General features: G+C 45.9%; 2 protein-coding genes across 2 annotated transcripts; both read left to right on the top strand.

The window, feature by feature from the left end:
* Positions 1–987: 987 nt before the first annotated feature.
* LOC137915987 (ranBP-type and C3HC4-type zinc finger-containing protein 1-like) lies at positions 988–8,777 on the top strand. Its single transcript, XM_068759110.1, has 14 exons — positions 988–1,331; positions 1,910–2,084; positions 2,839–2,919; positions 3,043–3,184; positions 3,289–3,379; positions 3,807–4,131; positions 4,230–4,330; positions 4,436–4,606; positions 6,105–6,265; positions 6,351–6,462; positions 6,630–6,809; positions 6,889–6,987; positions 7,270–7,413; positions 7,685–8,777. The coding sequence occupies exons 1-14, from the start codon at positions 1,059–1,061 to the stop codon at positions 7,763–7,765; spliced, it is 2,136 nt and encodes a 711-aa protein (XP_068615211.1). The 5' UTR covers positions 988–1,058; the 3' UTR covers positions 7,766–8,777.
* A 2,594-nt stretch (positions 8,778–11,371) lies between these two features.
* LOC137915989 (5-oxoprolinase-like) lies at positions 11,372–20,322 on the top strand (the record flags this gene model as incomplete). Its single annotated transcript, XM_068759111.1, has 26 exons — positions 11,372–11,542; positions 11,774–11,965; positions 12,354–12,468; positions 12,953–13,076; positions 13,230–13,425; positions 13,516–13,681; positions 13,816–13,954; positions 14,840–14,907; positions 15,168–15,343; positions 15,467–15,592; positions 15,714–15,826; positions 15,925–16,095; positions 16,404–16,541; positions 16,770–16,908; positions 17,014–17,126; positions 17,418–17,569; positions 17,674–17,834; positions 17,917–18,018; positions 18,103–18,277; positions 18,673–18,857; positions 18,946–19,092; positions 19,189–19,323; positions 19,427–19,576; positions 19,720–19,877; positions 19,980–20,140; positions 20,225–20,322. Coding segments are annotated over exons 1-26 (3,771 nt in total), but the record flags the coding sequence as incomplete, so codon positions are not given.
* Positions 20,323–20,382: the final 60 nt, after the last annotated feature.

Below are 20,382 nucleotides of genomic sequence, written 5' to 3'. Positions count from 1 at the left end.
GAAATCCAATGATTTAAAATGCTTCACTGAAACAAAATCTATTATAAATGCAGGCTGCTACTAAACTGCTGGGTTGTAATACACATATGTAGGTCTGGACTTGTTAACATTTTGCTGAGAGATGAATCATCTTAAACTGAATCCAGTCAATTCTTTGTTTTTGCTCTTCGTGATTTGCTGGTTTATAATTGCTAATTAAATATAAAAGACTTTGGGAGTCTCCTAAAACATATTTAAATATATATACCAGTAGATAGTTATTATATATATCCAGTATACCGTAATAAACGATCTGTGGTGGGGGTAAAAAAAAAATCTAGAACTATGGGGTGTTACATAATTAAGCAATTTTCCCAGAAGATTTTTCTTTTTTTATGAATAACAGCTGTTGTAAGCAAGCTTTTAACGTTGCTGGGGGTGGATATGGGACTTTCGATGCTGATATACTCCTAAATACATCATAAATATTCAGTCTGATAATATCAGAGACAGATTTGAGCAGAACAGTTATGGAAAAAGAAAGCTTTGCTGCCTCTTTGTGGCTGAATATTTGCGCACACGCTGAATACAATATGACATTTATAATATATATATATACATACACGCAAATATATATATATGTATATACGGGGAACGCAGTTGCGTGAAATGAATAGAATAACAAAAAGAAAATTGACACGAAGTAAATCAAACTAATCTGTCCTAAGATAATTAAAGCATCCACAACACAGCCTACGTCATCCGACGAGCCACGCGCATGCGCAGTACGACGTGAGAGCAGCCGCAGCAGCGCCGAACCATTTATCAGCCTCGGCGTTAACATGGATCTTCCGAACGACCCCGCCGCTGCTTCGGGGCCCCGGAGACTCCGGAGACTCTGAAGGAAACGACGCCATAGCGGGAAGGGGGGAGAAGTGAAACCCCGAGAGGGGGAAGGGGGACTTTATCAAAGTCGTTCCAGAGTTGACGGGAGATACGCACTTTGCTTCCTGCTTGTTAAATAACCATGGAGGACACGATAATGTAGAAGACGAGCAGAGAAAGTTTTAGGACGTTTCATGTCGTTGACTTCGGGAGGCGACGCGCCGGAGCGGAGCTCCTCCGCCGCCGCGCTGCTCGCTCCCCAGGAGGCCCCGCAGTCTCAGCTCGGCTGCCACACCGTCCTCATGTCGGTTCGGGTGTCGGTGTGTCATTCCGGTATTCGGCCGCTGTGTCTTCCCGGAGCCGGTGGCGGCGGCGACTCCCTCCGCCTGCAGCTCAGAATGGACCCGGGGAAGTCCGGGGAATTCCGGCTGTCGCTGCAGGACAGCGGCGGGACCGGCCGGAGTGCGGTGAGTTCACGCATGCGCAGCAGAGAGCAGAGATCATTCAGTAGTCAGTGGAAGGATTGGTGACAAAGTCAAAGTTACAGAGACATATTATTAGTAGTAATAATATTATTAGTAGTAGTATAGTAGTAGTAGTAGTATAGTAGTAGTATTATAGCAGTTAACTGCATTTTAAAAGAGAGGTCATTATTACTTTATGTGCACACAACTTTTATTTAAACTATCAAAAGGAATTAGGCAGATGATATATTTTTTATCATTTGGTTATTTTCATTAGCACGTTCACTTTGACAGCTGTTCCCGATGTAGGGCCCCGTCCAGTTCTCATATGACACATTTGTACACTAAGAATGGGCATTTTTAAGCAAAAAACTCTTAATTACTTAGCCGATATTTGTTTTATAGAATTGAATAACTGTTTAAAATCAGTGCCCTTCCTTATTGGACACTCACTGAAGAAAAACAAGGCATTGATGAGTTTCTGTACCAGGTGCCGAGGGATAACACAACCCATAATTCATCCCCGATTCCTTCGTCCTCCCTCATCTCTTCATCTTCTCGCTGTTCTTGCCTTTTCCCAGACCATCGCTGAGTTCGATTTGGGGGCAGTAAACTATGAGGTGAAGTCACCAACGTGCCATGAACTGAGTTTGGCGGCGCCTCCACATGACCGCATCAGCTTCAACTTCCTCTCTGAGCGGGAGGCTCAGGAGTGGGCGACGGTGGTGATGTCATCGCTGAGGGAAGCGCAAAGAGGTCAGGCTCCGCCTCCAGACCAGCAAATCTGCAGGGGTCGTCGGTTCTCCGTTGCCGTTTCCTCCGAACTGAGCGAGTCGTCCCGAAATTCTTTTTACTTCCGACTTATTTGAACAGAAGACTTTTTCATTGCGTTGCGGGACGCTGCTTAACGGCGCCGTCTTTTTATTTTTTTTTAAAGCTTCAGACGGAACGTCGGCGAATTGCTCCGTGTTCTCTCTGTTGAACGCTAGTAATTGTTTATAACAACAAAGGTTGTATTTAAACGAGTTTCAAAGGTAAGTGCGTGATCGGCGAATTATCAACTATGGATTGAGTATTTTCTCTCTATAGTAGTGGAGAGACAATCCTCCGCTGAGGATATCTTTGTTTCGAGGTTGGGAATGAATGTTTGGCATGAAGGCGGAACACACTGTCGATCAATTCTAGCATTTCGGCAAACACAGAAACCATTTTGTTTCCAGAGACGCACGCAAACTGGATGAACAGTCACACTTGACGCCGTTGTGCCCGCTCAGCGCTGCTGTGTTTCCTCCGTGGCCCTTCCTTATAATGCAACAGCGCGATCATTTACTGCAAATGAGCTAAGAATGGAAACGGCAACGACGAAAACACACGAAGGATCAAACGGAAACGTTCACTTTGCCTTTTTCTGTTCTGTTAAAGCAGCAGCAGCAGCAGCAATATAAAAGCTAGCGGGAAAACCGAAAGGTTCCAGTTTACAATTTAACGTATGTTTCTCTCTCATTGACAGTTGCCCCGAAAGATTGTGGTCAACCACGCCCCCCCGTTGATGGCCTCCGTCTTCAGAGCACCTGGTCCTTGCAGCAGACAGGTGTGTGCACTGGCCGGTTTATTCCCCCCGGCTCCTCTTGTGAGACGTCACGTGACTGATTTGCTCACCGGCCCCTCTACCCGTTTCTTTCAACGCTGCGTCCCGGCCTTCATCCGCACGTAGAGGAAACCTGCGTGGAGCTTTGCCGAGCCGTAGAAGCAGGCGACACGCAGTCGGCTTCCGTCTTCGCTGCCACGCTCGCCCGACAGCATGTCACTCTGAAGATCCAGCCCTCTGCCAGGGATAATAAAGACGCTGAAATCAGGTAGGAGTGCCCCAAAAAAGAATTGTGGTTGATGATCTGTAATTGTTTACTTTTAATACGTAATATAAAGTAGGTTGTGACGCCGCTGTTCCGTTTTATCACAGCTTGGCTGTTGTCGTCGAGGATTCTTCTTCGTCCTGTTGTATTACCGTGAAGGTTTTTCCACGCGTGACGACTGCGGCACTGAAGCAGCAGGTCAGTCTGAAGCACGCTTCCCTTCATTCTGTTGCTCTAAATGTAAAGCTCCTGCTTTTATTTGAGAAATATTTTATGTGTTTTAGTGTGCCCCGTGTCCTGGAGCAAAAAGACATCGTAGACGTTAGCTGAGTGTTAGCGCTGCAGCATAAACACGCAAAAGGAAGACATTAAAAGAAGAGAAGGTTAACAGCACCCGTCCTGCTACTCTTGTTATTCAGGGGCCTCCAAGTTGGGCTTGGACATGCATAGAGGTAGAATGCTGTGGGCTCCTTCTTAAAGATATAAAAAGGGGGGTGGAGGACGGCCCAGAATCATGCGGTGGAGCCCCTTTAACAGTCTGTTCTAGGTCCGTACCGTACCGTGCAGAACGACAGCAGAGCACTCGCTCATTCTAACGCCGTTTCTCCGCTTCTCTTTCACTCAGATGTTTCTGGAGTATGGCTTCCACCCGTGGGTACAGCGCTGGGTAATCGGCCAGTGTCTGTGCGCTGACCAGCGCTCTCTGGCCTCGTACGGCGTCCATCAGGACGGCGACACGGCCTTTTTGTATCTCCTGTCAGCCCGGCACGCTCGCCTGACCTTACAGATGCTGCAGCAGGACCAGGAGAACGCCCTTCTTCTCGGTCATCCATCATCGTCTCTCCCGACTCCTCCCCTCCCCGCGGCCTCTACAAATGGCCTCGCAACCGTGGAGCAGAGGCCATACAGCACCCTGCCTCCCAAACCCCCTCCCAGAAGCCACAGTAAGGGTAAGGGGTACTCGTGGGCCAACGGCGAAGGATTATTCGTTGCAGGCGCTTATCGGGCCGCTTATGAGAGACGTCTGCTTTCTCATGAAACGTTTCAGGTGGGTCAGAGAGAGGGAACGTGAGTGAGTTAGGACATCTCATCCGCCTGGATATGCCCCAACTCAAACAGGCTCTGGGCGCCATCGCAGCCTCCACCCAGGTAACAGACTGCGGCCACTTTGATATGTTTTACCCACATTTTGAAACATGTCTGACAACAACTGAAAGAGAATGGAAAGGGTTAAAGAGCCATTCTGTGCCTTAGGGTTGGCCATGCCCCTCTTGCACTTACATTAATAAGCCGACGCGTCCGGGCTGTGAGATCTGCAGCACAAACCGCCCTGAGAACTACGTCATTCCAGGGGGATACCGTCCAGACGCCGTGGAGTTCCAGCGAATCCAGCAGGAGAAGGAGTCCATCAGACAGTACCAGCAGGTACGCAGCACACACTCCTACCTGTACTGCGTCACACCCACACTACACACGCTATTCATGTATACATACTTAGTTAAACCTCACTTTTACATGCAGTTTTGTGGCAATTTTGTAAAAAGTTTCAGCAGCAAATTGGGAATAATACCAAGGAGAGAGAAGGAAGTTGGCATCCGATTATAAACCTACAAGCTCTCTCAGATTGACTCTCTTCTCTTTTGTCTCTGTTTTTTTAAAGGAGAAAGGGAGAAGAGAGGTGCTGAGGAGTGCAAACAAGTCAATCCTGTATAACCTGGACCAGGACAGCTGAACGCAGAGACACAAGCACACACACACACAGACACACACACACACACACACAGACACACACCATGTTTATGTGTGTTTCCTCGTTTGAAATTGCAGCCATATTTCTGATGCACTCACCAAACACTTCCCTTTTAAATACAGTAACTCATCAAAGGCTTTGTCTGTATGAGCATCTATTTGCTTGAATTGGTCGCATCTGAAGGATTTGGGTGTAGCTTTTGACAGAATGTAGGTTAACAAGCACATCTGGACTAAACAGATGAACTTTTTTAAGCCTTGTTAATGCCAAATAGTCACAACAGGGGGTCGCAGAGGTGCATCATGGTCTGCACGGTGTTTACACGTCTGTGAGATCCTGCACGAGACCTGTTGATTCTATGTTTCAAGACATTACTGACATTTTTAAGTTTCAAAAAAAAAATAACCAAACATTCTTAAATCTCCAGATTACCCGGCCGAGATGGGCCCAATTTTGCCTATTCAGTATCACAAAGCTGTTTTCCGGCTGGTTTTCTCTGTTCGGTTTTTTACTGCTTCCTTCATTCTGTCAGAGGTGGAATAACATTTACATAATTAAAATTCTGCAATAATCGTCATTACGTAGTTTAGTGTGTTTTCGAACACACCGAAAAGCCTGCACAAATGGAGCTATTCATTTTTTTTTTTAAACAATCTTGTTCTTTCTTTATTGTATTTGACACTTTGTTTGAACTCAGGATCCTGCGGCATTGCGGCCGCTGTATTTATAGAGCACTGAGCATTGATCTAGTCCTCTGAAGTAGGTCTGCTGGTTGCCACGGTGAAGAGCGAGCCTCCTTCTAATCTTCTGCCGTGGTACAAACTCCTGGCAACACATGATAGTCAAACTGGAGCGAGGAATGATGAAAGACGCTGGTTCATTGTGATCTCTGCTGGGTGTTATTTTCAGGAACTTCTGAGGAGCAGAGGTTTCCACTTCATTGAATGTATTGGCCTGATTGTTAATTTTGCACTGTTATTTGTGTTTTTTAAAAGAAATCAGAATAAAGTCTTTATATACAATGTGTGTGGCCGCTCATGTCTGTGCAAATACATCCATTTCTTATATATATATATATATATATATAATCAATTTCACTCTGCCCCTGTAAGACAAGTAGAAGAGAAAAGGTTTAATGCATATCCCCTCCCAACACATCATCCCGTGTGCCAGGCAAGGGAAGAGGAGCGCAAGGAGAACTTTGCCCAGCTGATGATGATCGACAGCCAGGACCTGCTGCCGAACCCAGAGCCTGTGGACTGCAGGATCTGCTACGTCGACCTCAAGCCGGGAGAGGGGGTCCTCCTGAGGGAGTGTCTCCACTGCTTCTGCAGGTAAAGATTCAGCAAGTGGTGGGTGAGAAGCGTTTCTCGTGCTTCAGACCTGCCTTTAGCCGCGTGTTGGTGTGCTCCTGCCCAGAGAGTGTTTACGTTCGGTCGTCATGCTGAGTGAGGAGCCGGAGGTGTCCTGTCCTTACCGAGATGAGACGTACTCCTGTACGTGCTCCCTGCAGGAGAGGGAGATCAGAGCTGTGAGTCAAACCCAACGCAAGCAGTAATGAGATACTGTACCTCTCTTGGGTAGCTTCCCCAGGCGCTAAATGTCATGTGAAAACCTGATCCCACCCGGACAGCTGATGTATTTCCTTGCATAACCTGTCAGCAGTATTATTAGGTGAACTATTCCTATTCTGTGTAGTTGGTGTCCGCCGAGGAGTACGAGCGCTGGCTGCAGAGAGGTCTGTCGGTGGCAGAGTCCCGATGCGAGGGCAGCTACCACTGTGCAACGCCAGACTGTATGGGCTGGTGTGTTTACGAGGACACGGTCAATGTCTTCCATTGCCCCGTCTGCAGGAAACCAAACTGTCTGATCTGCAAAGTATGAAAGACTTTCATCGGTGTTCACTGAAATAATCCCAGCATTTCTGCTTTTGTATCCTAACTGTTGTCTTCTTCAGTCTATCCATGAGGGAATGAACTGCAAACAATACCAAGACGATCTTGCGTCCCGTGCTATAAACGACTCTGCTGCCAGGAGGACAACACACCTGCTCAAGGTGAACCGTAACTGACGCCGATGTGCCCCTAAAGAGACCAGCGGCTTTATTTATCTCAACTTCAGATGGTGCCAGGGGGTCTGATTTGGATTCACTGCCCAAACTGGGCCTTTACACTTCACGTGCAAAACATGCAGTCGATAAACAACCTCGACAGAAACAAAATATGCACGTCTGTACATAAACTCTGTCCCATGTGTGTGACTATTTTGGACGATGTGATAATATCCAGAACAAATAAGTGGCGACATCGTTGTCTTCAACCTATTCTCTCCCTCGCAGACTCTTGTGCAGTCAGGAGAGGCGATGCACTGTCCCCAGTGCGGCATCATTGTGCAGAAGAGGGATGGATGCGATTGGCTTCGCTGCACCGTCTGCCACACTGAGATCTGCTGGGTGACCAGAGGGCCCCGCTGGGGGCCAAAGGTATGAAATCCTTCTTTCCCATCATATCTTCACCACAATCAGGATTTTTTTTTTAATATGATGTGTCTGTGATCTACATCTGCGTAATGAAAGAACAGCTAATTCCCCTTTTGGTGGATTTGTTATAAGTGATTAGGTAGACTCTATAAAGAAAGAATATTCCTTCACGGTTCAACTCGCCTTTTTCTCCACCACAGCGTGCAGCCAGGCCACCTCTGGTGATTAAACGTTATTCAAATGTTTGACGTGTCTTACTCTGATTCCTTTAAAGGGTCCCGGGGACACCAGCGGAGGATGTCGCTGCAACGTCAATAACCAGAAATGCCATCCTAAATGCCAAAACTGCCACTGAAAGCCTCGGGTGTGGCAATAGCATCGAAGGAAATGGAAAAACTGAGCTTTAAATTCAGACTTCTCTGAAATTGTGACAACAAGCCCAGTGTGCAGATAAAGGTGCATTTAAGCCAAAACAGACCGGAGACATTCTTAACTTCCTTTCAGCCATGAGAGTTTGTCTTTCACAATCACGGACAAGCAAGCTGTGGGTTTTTTTTAACTGAGACAGTACTGGGTTTAATTACTGCATTTGAATATAATATTTATTGATGGGATTGTTATCATTACGCAGGGAGAGGAGCTACTTTTGGTCCACGTGGTGCTTTAATTTAATGTCTGCACTGCGTGTGTCCAATGCAGGTTTGTTAATTATACTTTGCTAGGAAGCATTAGATTAAACTGAAGTGGCCTTATTCTCTTGCACAAAGGCTGCAGCAGAGCGTTTGTGGCGACGTTTGCCAGGAAATATGCAAATCTCTGAAATAAATCGAACAGATTTATAGAATTTATTTTGTTATATATATTTTTATTTCTTTCAGTGTGTAAATCTTGCACATCTTGATGCGAAAGATGTCCCGGACATGTAGAGCCGAGACTCTTTGCATCGATCTCATACTTCTGTATTTGACAGGATGTGGTACTGCTAACCTTTGGCCTTGGTATTGTGCGATGGCATTATCAATACATGGCAGCGTATTGATTAATACTTGAACAACTTGGTATCAATAGTAATCTTGTGAATATTTTCTAGTTCATCGCTGCATGAATATTATTGTAATACGGGAATGCAAGTGCACACTGTATGAGAAATGACCACAGTCAGAGCACCAACCATTCACTTTGTCACCCAAAGTAAAAGGATTATCACCCTCAACCGCACTACGGCACTGACAAGCCAAGAATAACTCTTTAATGTTACTTGTTGTCAAATATCAGCGCTGTGTTTCTGATGCATCCTGTGCCTTCGATTTTAATAAATGCTCTCTAAACACTCTGACTTCTGTGATTTAACATTCGTCAGCTGCTAACTCAGAATTAAAATGAAATAAAAATGAATTACAAATCATTTGTTACCACAACAGTGATGGTCCAGCCATTTTTCAATGCACTTTTTAAATGTTTTGTTTTTCAACCATCATAAAAGCTGCTGATGTTTTAGCCGGTCTGGTCGTCTGCAAGATCTTGAAGTGGAGAACATATATTTCATTATGTGCAACTACCGTATTGGCCCGAATATAACACGACCCCGGATATAATACGACCCCCTCTTTTTCAAGACTCAAGTTTGAGAAAATACTTTTTGAACACCAATTTCAATTTTTGTACAGAAAATAATTCCAGTACATCTGAAACAAATGATTATAACAATAAATTCGAGAGAAAAAGCATGTTATTTTTCCACATTCAAATCATGCAAAAACTGTCTCACATCTTAATATCTGAACATTTAAATATGTGAACTAAAGTGCAATCACATTTGTAAATGAATGGCTTCTGGTTTTTAAAATGTAAATAAACCAATCTACTGTGATAAAACAACAAAATTGCAATAACTGCATGAACCATCAAAGTGAAGTCTAACTGGGGAGATCGTTATTCTCCAGCGCCTCAGGGGTTAACTTCCAGACCACGCTGGGGACGAAGGCTGAAGCGCAGCAACACAAGATGGACGCCGGCCAGACGTGCTGAATCACTGAAGCTGCTTTATTTTACTTGCACTGTTAAACAAAACTCCGTTTCCTCCTATCGCTCGCATATCTCTGTCTCCTAGTTCTCTCTGTTGCTGCTCTGCGCGCTCTCTCTCTTTATCTCTCTCACACACTCGCTTGCTCCGGCGGGACACGCCCCAGCTAGACGCGCGCACACACACACACACACACACACACAAATCCACACAGACACATCTCACCACATATGAATAAGGAAAAACATCGCAATAAAATAATGATAGGCGTTCGCTTTGGCCTGGCGAGTTCAGTTCACCATTCGTTGTAACGATATCTGGCGCCATCTAGCGTTCAGAATGGGTATAATGTCTAGACCCCGAATATAACACGACCCGACTTTTTCAGCCTAATTTCAATGCAAAAAACATCGTGTTATATTCGGGCCAATACGGTATATCTAGCAAATTCAACTTTCCTATCTGGAGTGATCAATGTGTACAGGTTCACTATGAGTGTGTGAATGAGTGAGCTTTCTGAGCCTTGATACTGACACCTGGTACCAAGGAAACACTTTACCTGCTGAATACCCCAATATGAATTTTTCTGGCCCCTGTCCCAAATTTTTAAAGGCACTGCTGGTGCATCATTCAGCAAAATAAACATATATTTATAAAAAACAACAATGAACTGATGAAAATACTATAGTCCATTCCTACTCCGATGGATTTAACCGAATTTTACACTTAAGATTTTGCCCTTGATTTATTTACTTATTTATTTACTTTTTATTTTTACAACCCGTACATTTTATTTCCACAGTAAGATTATTTCACGGTGTTTCTGAAGTTTTGTCCGTTTCTCCTTGACATATAGCCGGTTAAAAATGAATGAATGAATGAATGTTCTACGTATTTCTGCAGGGACTGTCTGACTATACCGCCACCTAGTGGATAGCCAGAAGACTCCTGTCGAGGAGGCGGGGTTCCAACCATGACGTCATTCCCTTCGAGGTCCTCGACGTGTTTTCTCCGGAGGGAGGCGAGGCTCTGAGTCTGCTGGATTATTTAAACTCTCTCGCTTCACGCAGTCTTTGCAGGTAAATAGCGACGTCGCTGCTTCTTTGTGGATTCACCGTGTGCATTCTGGGTTCGCGTCCAAACCTTGATTTAAGACAGCTCTGGGTCGACTCCACCTTTAGTTTTGCGTCCAATCCACTTTGCGACGACGCAAAGAGTATTTGTTTATAATCTAGTGGAATTCATGCAGAGCTTAAAATATGATCCGTACCATATGTCGGGCGTGTGTTCTGCTCGTTCTGCTCACGGGACTTAATGCGTCTCCGTAAAGGTGAATATAATTTACTTAAACTGGATCATTTGCATATTAAGGTGAACAAAAAAAAGAGGTGATGCGTTAAAAAACATCATTTTTTTAAGTTTATGATGGGAAATAATATACATTTATGTTCCAGTAATGGTGGATGGAAGTCCGTTTCCGCCACATGAAAAAAAAAACGTCTCTTGCTATCTCATAATTATCTCATCATAATTATGAGATAAGATGAGATAATTATGACTTGTCATAATTATGAGATAGCAAGAGACTTTTTTTTCCATGTGGCAGAAACGGGCTTCCATAATATGTGCTATTTGTTTGAGGGGAGAAAAACAATTCTACTATAAAAGATGTAAATAGTCAGATTAAAAATAAAAATAAAATCTGCATGAGGTGTGTTGTTTTTGTGGTCAGAGTTCAAGAAGTCAAATCACACCAAAACTTTGGAGACGTGGAGCTGGGAAGGCAGAAACAGGTGAGTGTGTCGGTCGGAGAGTGGGCATGTCATTGTGATTTAATCTTTGCTGTTTCCTCGGTGCTGAGTGAGAGAGTCGAGTCGTAGTCTCCTCTCTCTGACCTTCCCTCGCTGCACTTTGTTGCAGGTGTCGCAGCACTTCTCTATGGCTGAGTCTCGGGGGAAATTTGACTTTGCCATCGACCGGGGAGGCACCTTCACTGATGTGTTTGCCCGGCTGCCCGATGGTCGGGAGAGAGTCCTTAAGCTTCTGTCCCGGGACCCCCAGAACTACGACGACGCCCCCACAGAGGGGATCCGCAGAATCCTGGAAGAGGTAATGTGATGAGCTTGAAGTGTTGAGACATATTAGGAAATATTATTTAACAATATTACATTTATACATATATTTATAATTCCACATTCAACACAATCTACAAGCATGAGATTCGATAAAAATATGTCTTCAAACCACATCGGACGGAGGATTAAATAAAAAATGAGGATGATTAATGCCACAGTCTCATCTCTATGAAGAGTATTTATATTCATGTGAATTTGTTTGCAGGAATCGGGGCAAGCCTTTCCTCGCGACGAGCCCGTGAACACCGCTCTGATTGGTTGGATTAGGATGGGTACAACCGTGGCAACCAATGCCCTGCTAGAGAGGGAGGGGGAGAGGACTGCTCTGCTGGTCACAAAGGGCTTCAGGGACTTGTTGCACATCGGCACGCAGGCCAGGCCAAAGCTGTTTGACTTGGTTTGTAACGCTTAATAATAATAATAATAATAATAATGTATACAGAGTCACCAAAAGATAATGTATGCAAACATCAGAAAAGAAACACGTATAAATAGTGCAATACCAAATGTATTATTCAGACATTAATACAAAGTGGTGGCCATTGGCTTCCAGACATTTATGAGTATGGCTACTTCTTGGGTAACGCTAGCGAGGCTTTGGAATTTGTCCCCGGGTCCATTGTGATGCTATAATAGCTGACTTATCTAGACTTGGTGTTATAAACGCGTCACATTATTCTGCTATGAACTGTATCCAACCTCACTGTTAAGTGCTATTCTTACGCAGTAAAAGTAAACGACGCTATATTTGTACTTTTTCCGACATATTTGTTTGCGTGCACAAGGAGGTGGTCGTTCCTGAAGTGCTGTACGAGGAGGTAATAGAGGTGGACGAGCGAGTCGTCCTCAGGCAAGATGGCTGTCAGCTGCCAACCAAAGGTGCTAAACGTATTGTGACGGGTGAGTCACCTTCTGAAAACAACACGGTTTCGTTGTTTCCGTGTAAACGCCATTTGCAGGAACTTTTTCATGGCCTGTATCCAAAGCAATGCACGCCGCTTTTGAAGAACGGTGGCGATGTCCTGTACTCATGCATTTGTTTTTTACTATTGTGCATGTCCATTCAGTTACCGGTATGTCACAGATATGTGAGAAAAAGAAAGAAAAAAAACTTCTCAATGAACAAGTCTGTTTTTAATTTTATTTTGCTCACTTACGATTCATCGTTTCATTTTCCTTCTGGACCCAAACCTTTACCTCCAGATCTCTTCTCTGCAATGAAGCTACTGCTTCTTATGAGATGTGGCCTGGAGATTCTGTCCATAACAGAATCTGACACACACACACACACACACACACATGGCAAACTGCCTTCAGGTTAAAACATTGCCTGTGAAATAATCCTGGTAATCTGAGTGTGTTTTGTGTTGTGTGCTTCCTGCAGGCGGTACAGGGGATTCCCTAGAGGTGTGGAAGGAGCTCAATCTGGAGCAAGTGGAAAAAGACCTTCTCGGTGTCCTGTCTCGAGGGATCACCAGTCTGGCTGTCCTTCTGCTCCACTCCTACACGTCAGTACTTGCTTTTTGCAGACGCATATTTACCCAAGATCCTAATCTGGCCATTCTGACATTGCAAAAGAGACTTATGCTTGTTTTCGCAATCCAGATTTACCATCTCTCGCTGTGTCTTCCCCTCTCTCTCTCTCTCTCTCTCTCTCTCAGATGGTCCGATCATGAGAAGGCGGTTGGCGCTGTGGCCTGCCGTTTGGGTTTCGCCCAGGTATCTTTGTCCAGCGAGGTCATGCCCATGGTGCGGGCGGTGCCTCGCGGCTACACCGTCTGTGCCGATGCCTACCTCACACCCAAAATTCATCACTATTTAAAAGGCTTTACCGCCGGGTTCAAGGACGGCTTGAAGGTGTGCTCATATAAAAAAATGCGGGCTCTTCATAGTTATATTCTTTATCGACTCCCGTCATCCCCTCCATCTCTTGCCCGTTGTCTTCAGGACGTGGACGTCCTCTTCATGCAGTCGGACGGCGGCCTGACTCCCATGAAGCGGTTTTGCGGTTCGCGGGCCATTCTATCTGGCCCTGCAGGGGGCGTGGTTGGTTACGCCATCACCTCCTACAGCCAGGTGGAGAACCAACCTGTGATTGGCTTTGATATGGGTGGTGAGTGGGGCGTTGGTGCCTTAAGTCATTACTGAGACTCAAGACTACAGGAAGAACTTCACGATGTTGTTTAGGAGTCACCTGATGCACAATATTGCTAAATGTCTTGTCTTGGTGTCGTGTCCTTTTCCCAGGAACGTCCACGGATGTGAGTCGATACGCTGGCCAGTACGAACACGTGTTTGAGGCCACGACGGCTGGAGTCACCCTGCAGGCACCGCAGCTGGACATCAACACTGTAGCTGCAGGTGGCGGCTCCAGGCTCTTCTTCAGGTCTGTGCATATTGCACGTACGTGTTGGTAAATGATTGTGCACTATAGGATACGCTTGTCTAGAGTACGAATCTATTTGTGAATTAAGTGGTGCGAATTAATGAGCCATGCGTACGTTTGCTTGTGTGCTGCTCCACCTCCCTTTAGAAATCTTTTGTCATGTTGCAACCTTAAAGCATAGCCTCATTCATTTTTTTCTTTTTATTTCTGCCAAGAAAAATGTTGCAGTGCTTGTTCCGCCTGTCCCTAAACAACCCAGCCCAGAACAGCAATATAGATGCCGAGATGTGTAAGGGGAGGAGCTTAAACTTCTGTCCCGGGGGAGTCTCAGATAGTACTATTTCATTAGGATCATTTCTTTATCAATTGATGTTTTTCATAATAACCTCAGACTTGGTGATAAACAAAGTGTTTTCATCATCAGATGAATATTTAACTGCACCAATAATCCTATTTATAGAAAAACATTATAATGCAAAGGTAATAATCAATAGGTATGGGAACTGAAAAGGCTCCTGGTGCTCCTAACGTATGCGCTAGTGCATCTAATGGGAAAAAGTGCAGTATCATCACCGGTATAAACGCTGGTGCATATGTGTGAATCATCTGAACAATGTAGATCCTCTTTTGTTTTGGACTTTTTGGACTACATACTGTAGATCTTGGTCGACTTTCTGTTTAGTTGGTAACAGAAAATGAGTAAAGCAGGCAAATAGTTTCCAAAACTGTGACGTGCGTTCCACCAGTGGTAGAGCTTTTAATGTCACAAACACGGTCCGTCTTTCTTGTCTGCACCCGTTAGTTTGGGTTCATTTTAATTTGACATCCAAATTCAATGGCACCGATTTCTGCTTCTGTGAACTCTTGCCTTTATGCTTCTTTCAGATCAGGGATGTTTGTGGTTGGGCCGGAGTCTGCAGGTGCACATCCTGGACCGACCTGTTACAGAAAAGGTTATACTTTGTTTTGGTTTTTAATCCTTCACCATTACTGCATTAAATTCAGTTTTATGTTACTTCCACTGAATCCATCAACGTGGCTGTCGATTAGATTTTGAAATATACTGACTCGGCTCCTGTCCTTAACTTCAGTCTGTTTCTGTTCTTGAAGTCATACTCGTGCGTCTAGTTTTTTTTCCACCTACACACAGTCGGACAAGTCCTGACTGTGCAGACTCCTAACAGGGACCTGTGATCCTGTGGCTTTTTCCTAGGAGGCCCTCTGACTGTAACTGATGCTAACTTAGCTCTGGGTCGCCTCCTCCCCTCCTTCTTCCCCAACATCTTTGGGCCGGGCGAGAACGAACCACTTTCCTCAGAAGAAACCATGAAGCATTTCCATGAACTGACGCAGGAGATCAACCTCTTCTTGTCTTCTGATCAGTCACAGGCACTAAAGTTTTCTGTATTTCTAAAGTTTTTTTTGTATTTCATGATAAATCTTTCAGTATTGATTCTAAGGTTCTGTTATTTGGGGTATTTTGTGTGTGTTTGGTGGTGATTTCATTTGCAGGTTGCCACAAACAAGTCGCACAACAACAACAGCAGCATCTCAGCGATGAGCGTTGAGGAGGTTGCTATGGGATTTATTCGTGTTGCTAACGAGGCCATGTGCCGGCCAATCAGAGCTCTTACGCAGGTACTGTGGGTTTTGGATTCTCCGCTCCATCTTGGTGAAATAGTAGCAGAGATTATTAAATGTTCCAAGTATTCTTCCTCCTCACTCCCTCCTCCTCCTCCACCTCCCCATGCCCTCATAGGCTAAGGGTCATGATACATCTCAGCATGTGTTGGCATGCTTTGGGGGAGCGGGAGGACAACATGCCTGTTCTATTGCCCGAGAGCTGGGCATGAAGACGGTTTTCATTCACAAGTATGGGAAAATTATCGATCGGGGGGGGTGGGGGTCATGTTGAGTGTTTGCCCGTCACTCGTATTCATGTATGGCGTGTTTATATCTGTGCGCTGCAGGTACAGCGGTGTGTTGTCGGCGTATGGCTTGGCTCTAGCTGACGTTGTGGAGGAGGTGCAGGAGCCTTGCTCCCTGAAGTACGAGCAGCGCTCGTTCGGGGAGATTGATCAGAGGGTGGAGCAGCTCTCCAAACGCTGCCACGGTACCCTCCGTGCACGCGGATTCACACGGTAACGCTCCATCACCATGAGGAGAAACACTCACTAACGATGACCTGCAAAGTTCAATTGATCAATTATCTAATGACTGATTTAAAAAAAATAAAAGTATTCTAACTTCTTGGATGCAAATACTTTTGGTTTATTACCTCCTCTGTAGCAGTTAACTGAATATCACGCAGCTTTGGGAGAAGTTAATCAACAATTTTCATAGTTCTCTTACATTTCCCAGATCAAAACAAATCAATAATCAGCAGATCAACAGACTACATAGCGACTGCCCGACGCTTATGCCGCCTCGCGGTTCCTGTCTTTTTCAGGGCTCAGCTATCTTCTGAGGTTTTCCTCCACCTGCGCTATCAGGGCACCGACTGTGCTCTCATGGTTAGCGCTGCTGGTTACCCCAGCAACGGCCGGTCCTGTGGATCCGGAGACTTCCGGAGTGCCTTCACCAAGCGGTTAGCGCCTTGTTTACGGCACTAAGTCAGCGGCGGCACATTTTCACCTTCGTATGCCCTCTGTGTGGACTGCATAAGCAAACATGCAGTGTGGTTAATGTGCCATTTTCAGCTTAGCACACTTTGAAGCTGGCATTACTTTCACATTTATGACCCTTCAGCTTCTCATACTTGAAACCTCCTGTTGTGTTTGGGGTTTTCTTTGGGGGGGGGGGGTCATTCTTTTAGTTATCTGAAGGAGTTTGGATTCACCATCCCAGACAGGCCCATCGTGGTCGATGACATCCGAGTGAGGGGCTGTGGGAGATCTGGTATCAAATCAGTGTATAGCTCAAAGGCAGGACAAAGACGAGCCCAACCTGTCACGGTACACACACACACACACACACACACACACACACACTTTATATATTTAGACTAATATAAGAGGTTGTATCTAAATGCCCATTTTCTCTCTGTTCTCCCTCTAAAGAGGACTAAGTGTTACTTTGAGGAGGGCTACCTGGACACCAGTGTGTATCTATGGGAGGAGCTGGCCTGTGGTCACTGCATCCAGGGACCAGCCATCATCATTGACAAAAACAGGCAAGCGCGTCTCCCTCACTGATTGATTTATAGAAATGTGTCGAGTCAGTATCTGCTGAAATGAAGACGGTGAACCCGATTCTTTCTGGATTCATTTGTCGTCTGTCTGCTTTGAATTGTTCGTTTTTATCAGTAATTTAAGCTCATCGACTTAATAACATTGAATATATTTGATATTGATATTTTGTTATTTCAGCATGTTGGAAAGATACTGGATTTTGGTCTCATCTTTTCATCTTGCATTAAAACTTGTCTGTTGTGGCGTGTTTGTCATCCGTTTTCCTCCATCAGCACCATCCTGGTGGAGCCGTGCTGTGAGGCCCGTCTGACAGAAGGCGGCGATGTCTGCTTGACTGTCGGATCTGACCGCCGCTGCCTCCTCGGCACTGAGCTTAACACGGTGCAGCTCTCCATCTTCTCCCACCGCTTCATGAGCATAGCAGGTACACCGGTGGAGGGGGGTCGAAGAGAGAGAGAGAAAGGTTTCCCTGAGGAGGGTAGACGGAGGGTCAGGGAATGTTATCTTTCCGTCTGTCTTCCTCTGCAGAACAGATGGGGAGAGTTCTCCAAAGAACCTCCATCTCCACAAACATCAAGGAACGTCTCGACTTCTCCTGTGCCGTGTTCGGACCAGACGGGGGTTTAGTGTCCAATGCGCCGCACATCCCTGTCCACCTGGGGGCCATGCAGGAGACTGTCCAGTTCCAGGTGAGCGATGTGGACCCCTTAGAGCCCAGAGACTAATGTAGACTCAAAACCCGACTCTGGCAGGATGTTCTTCTCTCTGCAGCTCAAAACTCTGGGGACCAACCTGGAGGACGGCGATGTGATTTTGAGTAACCACCCATGTGCCGGGGGCAGCCACCTCCCAGACCTCACAGTTATCACACCGGTAGGTCAGTCTTGTTTTGACTTTCCTCCATCATCTGTACCTCACTGACATTGATGCCCCCCCCCCCCCCCCCCCCCACCCCAGGTGTTCTGGAAAGGCGTGAGCGCGCCAGTGTTCTTTGTTGCCAGCAGGGGGCACCACGCTGACATTGGAGGTATCACTCCTGGCTCTATGCCCCCTCACTCCACCTCCCTTCAGCAAGAGGGGGCAGTCTTCACCTCCTTCAAACTTGTTACCGGCAGCGTCTTCCAAGAAGAGGGTAAGATGAGAGGAAGAAAGATTAAGAAGAGAGAGAGTAGCGATAGTACAAAGCTACACACAAGATAGAGAGTACAAGTCACGTTAGCGAGGCGTGTTTACTGAACCCAAACATGTACAAATAGATCATCAAACACTTCGTGATCTCTTCCTACGTGACCAAAACACCATTATGAGCTCTTACTTGTCGCTATTTCATGTTTGCGTGGAAACTTATTCATAAAAAATAACTCCAAACTCGACATCTCGTATTAAACTCTTTTTTTTTTTTAGATATATATATCAGAAATAATATTGCGTATTTGTGCACGTTAACGTATCGGTGTAGTTAAGAAGCCGAAGCTACTTTTCTCCTGTTGCTTCCTATCTTGTCTTCTTCCCCTGTCTTCATATCAGCTGTAACTGAAGCTCTGATGGCTCCGGCCCAGTACCCAGACTGCTCTGGGACTCGTAATCTCCATGACAACCTGTCAGACCTGCGGGCTCAGGTGGCAGCCAATCGGCGAGGCAGCTTGCTGGTGGGAGAACTGATTGACAGCTACGGGTTAGCTGTAGTCCAGGCCTACATGGGATACATTCAGGTAACCGTGGCTACAAAATGAAACGCTAACGTGAAAATAAAATAACACCGCCCCCCCCCCCCCCGCTTCGTTTGTGTTAACGTCTCAGAGCAACGCAGAGCTGGCCGTCAGGGACATGCTCAGAGACTTTGCGCGTCGCAGACGACAGCAGACCGGCTCCTTGGAGGTGGAGTCGGAAGATTTCATGGACGACGGGACACCGATCAGACTGCGGGTTAAGATTAATGAAGAAGAGGTGGGCAGGGAGAAGGTTCTGATACGATACGGCATTGACGAGAAGAATTAGCGTCATTTCTCAGGCTGAATGGTTAATCGAGTGAAATCCCCGCAGGGCAGTGCGGCGTTTGACTTCACGGGAACGGGAACGGAGGTTTGGGGCAACTGTAACGCTCCGCGCGCAATCACCCTCTCTGCCCTCATCTACTGCCTCCGCTGCATGGTGGGGCAGGACATTCCCCTCAACCAGGTAAAGTAAGGGTGTGCTAACTTTGCTAACGTCTCAGAAATTCTTCTTCCTAATTTCATTGAAATAAAACGAAGCTTTTTTATTTCCTTTTTTCAAATTTTAGGGCTGTCTTGCACCAATCAAAGTCATCATACCTCCTGGCTCAATCCTCCAGCCTTCCCAGGATGCAGCTGTGGTCGGAGGAAATGTGCTGACGTCTCAGAGAATCGTTGACGTCATCTTCAGGGCGTTTGAGGTTTGCGCCGCTTCTCAGGTGAGGAAAAACTGGATTTTTATGCAGAGAAATGTTTTACTCTCGACGCCTGCGCTACCGACAATGATAAGATGATGCACAGAGAGACTCAACGTTTGTTTATATAGTTGTCTTTGCTTATTTCTCTTTCTCTTCCAACCCAGGGCTGCATGAACAACATTTCATTCGGTAACAAGACGGTAGGTTACTATGAGACTGTGGCCGGTGGAGCCGGGGCAGGGCCATGTTGGAACGGACGGAGTGGCGTTCACTGTCACATGACCAACACCCGCATCACGGACCCTGAGATTCTGGAGAAGAGGTTGGACCTATATTGGCTTTACAAAAAAGTCTAAATCCCCCCCCCCCCCATCTTAAAAAAATAACATCATTTGTATGTCATTGTTGTCCATCTGGCATTTAGATATCCAGTCATTTTAGAGCGCTTCTCTCTACGGCCCGGCTCAGGAGGTGTCGGAAAATACTGCGGCGGAGACGGCGTCATAAGGAAACTGCTGTTTCGGAGCACGGTGCTGCTGTCTGTGCTGACGGAGAGGCGTTCCTCCCGCCCTTATGGCCTTCATGGTAAGCCCCCCCTGCGTTTTTTGGGGGGGTTTTTTTGTTTTTTTTACTCGCTTATTTGTGCCCTCTCCTCTTTGTGCTGGTCAGGAGGTGAAGATGGCGCAGCTGGGCTGAACCAGCTTCACAGGGCAGACGGCCGGATCCTCAACCTGGGAGGCAAAACCAGCATCAGCCTTCATCCTGGGGTAAAAATACTAACAGGAAAAATGAGTTGAATATTATGTTGCGTGAATATATTATATAGT

The sequence above is a fragment of the Brachionichthys hirsutus genome, unplaced genomic scaffold (assembly GCF_040956055.1).
Source record: "Brachionichthys hirsutus isolate HB-005 unplaced genomic scaffold, CSIRO-AGI_Bhir_v1 contig_421, whole genome shotgun sequence".
Taxonomy (NCBI): domain Eukaryota; kingdom Metazoa; phylum Chordata; class Actinopteri; order Lophiiformes; family Brachionichthyidae; genus Brachionichthys; species Brachionichthys hirsutus.
The sequence above is the reverse complement of the archived record's forward strand: the minus strand, read 5'-3'. Positions and strand labels throughout refer to the sequence as shown.

Excerpts from the sequence above, each read along its gene's own strand:
- LOC137915987 (XM_068759110.1), top strand. The coding sequence starts at position 1,059 with ATGTCGTTGACTTCGGGAGGCGACGCGCCGGAGCGGAGCTCCTCCGCC. Across the intron at positions 1,332-1,909 it reads GCGGGACCGGCCGGAGTGCG|ACCATCGCTGAGTTCGATTT; the intron begins GTGAGTTCACGC and ends GCCTTTTCCCAG. Across the intron at positions 6,988-7,269 it reads GGACAACACACCTGCTCAAG|ACTCTTGTGCAGTCAGGAGA; the intron begins GTGAACCGTAAC and ends TCTCCCTCGCAG.